This window comes from Lytechinus pictus, chromosome 17 (assembly GCF_037042905.1).
Source record: "Lytechinus pictus isolate F3 Inbred chromosome 17, Lp3.0, whole genome shotgun sequence".
NCBI lineage: Eukaryota > Metazoa > Echinodermata > Echinoidea > Temnopleuroida > Toxopneustidae > Lytechinus > Lytechinus pictus.
The window spans coordinates 24,210,993-24,216,572 of NC_087261.1; the positions used below are offsets into that span (position 1 = coordinate 24,210,993).

At 37.0% G+C, this 5,580-nt stretch overlaps 1 protein-coding gene across 1 annotated transcript; it reads left to right on the forward strand.

Annotated features, from left to right (window-relative positions):
- Positions 1–1,658: 1,658 nt before the first annotated feature.
- LOC129281073 (steroid 17-alpha-hydroxylase/17,20 lyase-like) lies at positions 1,659–4,473 on the forward strand. Its single transcript, XM_054917063.2, has 4 exons — positions 1,659–1,986; positions 2,495–2,661; positions 3,185–3,288; positions 3,825–4,473. The coding sequence occupies exons 1-4, from the start codon at positions 1,666–1,668 to the stop codon at positions 4,064–4,066; spliced, it is 834 nt and encodes a 277-aa protein (XP_054773038.2). The 5' UTR covers positions 1,659–1,665; the 3' UTR covers positions 4,067–4,473.
- Positions 4,474–5,580: the final 1,107 nt, after the last annotated feature.

Sequence of the window (5,580 nt, forward strand, 5' to 3'; positions counted from 1 at the left end):
ATTGAAACTTAAAATATGGGACGAGAATACTTATACACTTTTATAACAGAGCATGATATAGCATAGACACTAAAAACTATTGTCAAACTGTAAGGTAAAGTTATTTCATAGAGAAATATTCACATAATTATTGTATTCTTCGCTACTATTGTGGTGACTATCAATATATATATATATATATATATATATATAAATATATATTATATATATATACATTAACTTTGATTTGGAGAGTGCTAGTACCATTGGAATCCACATGTCTGGTCAAATATAAAGCAAGGTTATCAGTCAGTCCAATAGAAAGCAACCCACAAGTAGCACTAATTGGACAAACGAAAAATGAATAAAAGAAAACAAAAATCTATTTTTGTTTTTCCTTTCAAGGCTATAATTTCATTCTCTTGAAAAAAGTTATTTTCTTAAATGTTACCTTCCATTGATAATTTAGTGGAGTTGTGAGGGTATCTGTGTTCCTGACTCTTTGGGCGATGAGAAATATTCAAGGAAACTGCCATTGTGACTTGATCGAATACCGCGCCGGCACCACTCTGTCGCTCTGCCCATTTTTTGCTCTTGTGATGTCTTTCAATAGAAGTTTTCGAGAGTTCACAAAATATCAGATAAGAATAATGAGTAAATTTAAATAAGTAGGCATTGCGGAATGACCTAGCAAGGTGTCCTGGCAAGCAATAATGTTCTGTTCCTTTGATAAAACACCTCAAACTAGCATTTTATCTGAGGATCGTCTAAGCAATTTTACGAGTGTATTATTAAGGTTTTTATGGAATACTTCTTCTGGATTCTTCAATAGCTATGTGTTCTGTGAAATTTCTGTTTAAGACAGTATGAGTCCATATCATCAATCTCGTTTGACTGTGTGCTGTACTCACATGCTGCCCGTAATGAATTATAATGATTTCGGTATAATGTTTGTGTTATACACTGTTATAGGGGAGATGACAAATTGTCAACTCTGTCATGACTTTGAGAGTTGGCTCGTGTTCTGAAATGTACTTTTACTAGGGGTTGTTCTAAAAAAGCGAGACCGGATTGGCGCGAACTTGGCCAAAGTTTGAAGTAATTCAATTGTCTCGGGGAAATGTCAGATCGTATGCTTGTCAAATTGAGTTTGTGATTTGTCACCAAGAACAATGCTTTGCGGCCACATTCAGAATACAAAATGGCAATTATTCAAGGAGTTACGTAAATTTGACGTGGTAATCAGAGGAATTGCCATGTTTGCAGGTAGAGAACTGATATGACCTATATCATTTAATGAATACAAAACCTCATGTTAAGGGATGCCCTGCCCTTTTACATCACAACAAATATTACAAGGGGGGCAGTCACTATGAACGTTCAATGGCAACTTAAAATAAAATTCGAGTTCTAGTCAGGTTCAAACTTTGGGGATTATGCTACAGATTAAAAAATAATATTTGCTGAGCAGAGCGTCATTGTAAACCCTTCATTAAAGATATGTTTACTACGTCTTGAAACCAGAAAGTTACATGGAAAGCGAAAGCGAAGTCTTAAGTGCATTTCTTGCATCTCTGCATAGCCTCTAGATTTTGGCACAGTCGCGCAATTGAGCCGGAAAATAACGGAATAATAAAGTCCTAATTATTTATCTGGTTATTATTCGAGTCTACCCCATAATTCTAAATGGACTATCTTTACATTATTTATTACTCACAGATCTTCCCGAGCAAAAAGCTTCGCCTTGTGCAGGAACTCATTAGCAGCCGCGACGCCATTCTGCAGAAGAAATACGATGAGCACCTCGCGTCCTTTGACCCAACAAACATCCGGGACATCACAGATACGCTGATCGCCACCATGAAGGAATCCAAAGATCAAAACGGAAATGACGTATTCTGCGCCGACCATGTGGTTATGGCAACTTGGGATATGTTTCTTGGAGGCTACGAAGCTACCTACAAGACGATTAAGTGGGCCATTGCATTTCTAATCCATCACCCAGAGGTAGGTCTATCAGATACTAGTAGATCGGCAACCAATTACCACTTGACGGGTCATTTCGGTGGCGTTGGGGTTCACCAGCCATAGAACTGTTTTTGTTTTGTTTTGTTTTGCCTGTAGTTCGATCCACATCTTAATCATTTCAGAGTGCCAGTCTAGTTTTAGTTGGTTACAATCGTGTGGATATCGCTTCATATGGCAAGCCCAAAACAAAATTATTTAATTCGTGCTCATGGACCAACTAAAACCAAGTTGGCCAAAGTCTGAAAAGATGGCTTTAATAATAGTGCCAGACACTTAATCAAAATAAATGTAATAAATAGCATAAGAATATTACTTTGAGTTATGTATTACATATTCATGATGACAAGAGCTCCTTAGTTGAAAGAATTAGAGGCCATCAATGACACCGGTCCTTTTTCCTTGCAATAGTTCGACATCATTTTTATTGATGGACCATAAACTCTACCCTCAGCGATAACCAATCGCTTCCCCGCTTTTCTTACCACAGGTCCAAGCCAAAATCCAGTCAGAAATGGCAGCGGGTATCGGAGACAGGATGCCTACCTGGGAAGATCGTGCCAAATTGCCATACCTTGAGGCCACAGTATTGGAAACTCTTCGACAAAGCTCCATGTCCTCCATGAATGGACCTAGACGGACAACGTGTGATACACAGTAAGTGGATACGTTAAACTCGAGACAAATTCCGTAGATCTTATGTATTTTGCTTGGATACTAGTAATTCATAGTTCGTATTATATTGAATACTTATCGCATAATGTAAGGGAATCATTCATCAGAGATCACTAATGGAAGGGTTCATCCTGCCCAGGTCGTCATGGAATATATTCATTATCTTAAATTCCAATAGATGCTTTACAAAACAAAAACAAAAAAATAATTGATCCTGTAAATTTCTTTCTTAAAGAAAAATATTGTACTAGTGACACGATTGATGAATCCTATTAAACATCGGTGGGGCAAGTGACTCAGCTTTACTGTAAAAACTAGGCATTAAAAAGAATCACATCCATGCTTGACTTCTCATCCTCTGGACTAGACCTATGTTATGTAAATTTACTTCTGAAATGCTTACATTTCTTATCGATCACTTTGTCAAGTCATTGTAGGCAGAATTTATGTTGACATGATCGTTCTAACCACTATTCCACACACCTCAACCTCATTCCTGTTACAGTGTCAAGGGTTATGACGTTCCTAAGGATACCACGGTATTCTGCAACCTCTGGTGGGTGCATCACGATCCAAAGAACTGGAAAGACCCGAGCAGTTTTAGACCAGGTAAGACATCTTCCAATCTCCTTGGCTTTGTCAAGCTATCGAAAACATATCTCACAAAATGACAGTTCCTATTAACCATTTCACCCAGTTGTATACGTATACTGAGGACTTTGGTTAAGTTTCAGTCATGTCACCCGGGATAATGGTAGGGCAATAAAGGAAGAGTCTCCACTTCTGCCAGACCGGGACTAGCTTGTTCGTCTCTTTTGCTAGTTCAGGCATTTCGTCTGTTCTCATTTCTTCCTGGTCTTCTCCTTTACCATCTCTAATTATGTCTTGAGGGAATGTGATCTAGAATATAATAATGGATTTTGAAAAATAATTTATCGCTTTGACAAAGTGAAATTTAAGGAGGTTATGATTCATATGGCTACTTTCATGGCTTCGGGGTAGCTAAATAAAAAAAAAGACTTACCCTACAATGTTTATCTTTACATTCAAAATCATCACGGATCATTATGCCCTAGTATATTTCACACATTAATAGATTGATCGATCTACTCAATGTAATTTTGGTTTGGTTTGTGTCGTTGCAGAGCATTTCCTAACAGACGATGGCAAGGTTTCTGTCCCACGCACTTTCCTCGCCTTCTCCTTGGGTAGCCGAGCATGCATCGGTAGTCAACTCGCTCTTATGCAGCTCATACTTCTCCTCGGCGGTCTGTTACAAAGATTTAACCTGCACCAAGCTGTCGGAGAGCCAATGCCAGACCTAGAACCCGGCTCTGAGCTGGTCAGGACAGTATGCGACTATACCTTGAATCTGGAGGTTCGGTAAAACCTGGTAAACCATCCAAGAAACAAAGACATTCACCCAAAGGATTCGTATTGGACTCGCCATGTTGCCGTTCCGACCTGAGAGAATAACTTGGTCGGTGGTATTTGCAGTGGCACGGTATCTTGAAATGGAGCATGTCTTAAATTGCAAGAGAAACTAGATTATTTTCATGAAAATTATTATCGATTTTATGAGATTTATGTCAAATTATATACCTCATCAACGATTGAGTAGCAACATGCCAGGTCAAAGGTGAACAGAAATGCAATCATTGTGCATGCGCAGATGGCGTCGTGATCGTTTATACGTATCGTATCGATGTACCGTGTGCGAAAGGAGAATGCTTTGTGTGAAGACTGCATCAGGATTCAAACCGGCTGGTGATGTTTGTCGTGTTTCAATGAAGATTTTTGTAAACTTAAGTCTTTCAAATCTTGATTTTTATACATTTGTTTTAATGTGACCACTTGAGTCGATAACATCAAAGGGCATGGCCTTTTAAACCTATATTTCCAAAGATGAAAGTGGTAAAACAATTTGTTCTTGATGAATTCGTCCTCAAGCAAAAAGACATATTTTAACCCGTCATGTAATCATTGCGTTAAAATTGTGAATTCTGAAAATTGCCAAATGTGAATCATAATTCTTAAAAATGAAGAGTCGGATTTGCTGGATGTAGGTTGGGCAAGATGCTTGTTGAAAACAAGTTAAAATCATAATACTGTTACATATCACAATGGTTTTTTTTTTGTTTAATTACATTTGTTTTTATTACATAACTTCTTCGATCTATTCGATTCGAGCTTTTGGAGTTTGTCCTCAAATTGGAACGTATTCTTTTAGACTTTATAGACTTTCGAAGTTTATTCAGATATTTAGGGTTATACATTATAGTATATAGCTTGATTTTTCGTTCTTGTGTGAAAAAGAGGAATCAGTATTCTTTTAGTTGGTCTCTCTGAACCATGAGGACCAAGCCTTTGTGATACCAAAGATATGTAGATTGACTTCGAGATCAAAACTTATATGTTTGTAGATAGTAATCAAATCTTCTCTGTTTAGCATTATAGTCTCTTTTTTCTGCTTTTCATCTTGACTTTCGTAGAAGGTTTCGTACATTTAAAAATAAATATTGATTTTTTTTCCCCCTTTTTTTTTGTTACAAATGTGTGGTAAAATACGCGTTATTCATTTTATCATCCGGTGTATTAGATACATTTTTATAAGCAATAACCTTCAACGTCTCCGAATAAACACACTCCTGAATTAGTACTTTGTTACCAAACTTAAATTCAATGCATTTGTTAAGAACGGACCAATCCTAAGCATTTCTGATATGTTTTAATGTATATTTATGATTTCTGTGATTACGTGTTACGTTCCTTTTATTGCAACTATTTAAAATCCGATTGAGAATTGGATGCAGCGTTGCCATCAGAATAATTTTTACTAAATAGTTGTCAGTGCATCATATTCTGTAGTTATATATTATAATAATATTTTAAAGCATCCTA

Excerpts from the sequence above, each read along its gene's own strand:
- LOC129281073 (XM_054917063.2), top strand. The coding sequence starts at position 1,666 with ATGGACTATCTTTACATTATTTATTACTCACAGATCTTCCCGAGCAAA. Across the intron at positions 1,987-2,494 it reads TTCTAATCCATCACCCAGAG|GTCCAAGCCAAAATCCAGTC; the intron begins GTAGGTCTATCA and ends TTCTTACCACAG. Across the intron at positions 3,289-3,824 it reads CCCGAGCAGTTTTAGACCAG|AGCATTTCCTAACAGACGAT; the intron begins GTAAGACATCTT and ends GTGTCGTTGCAG.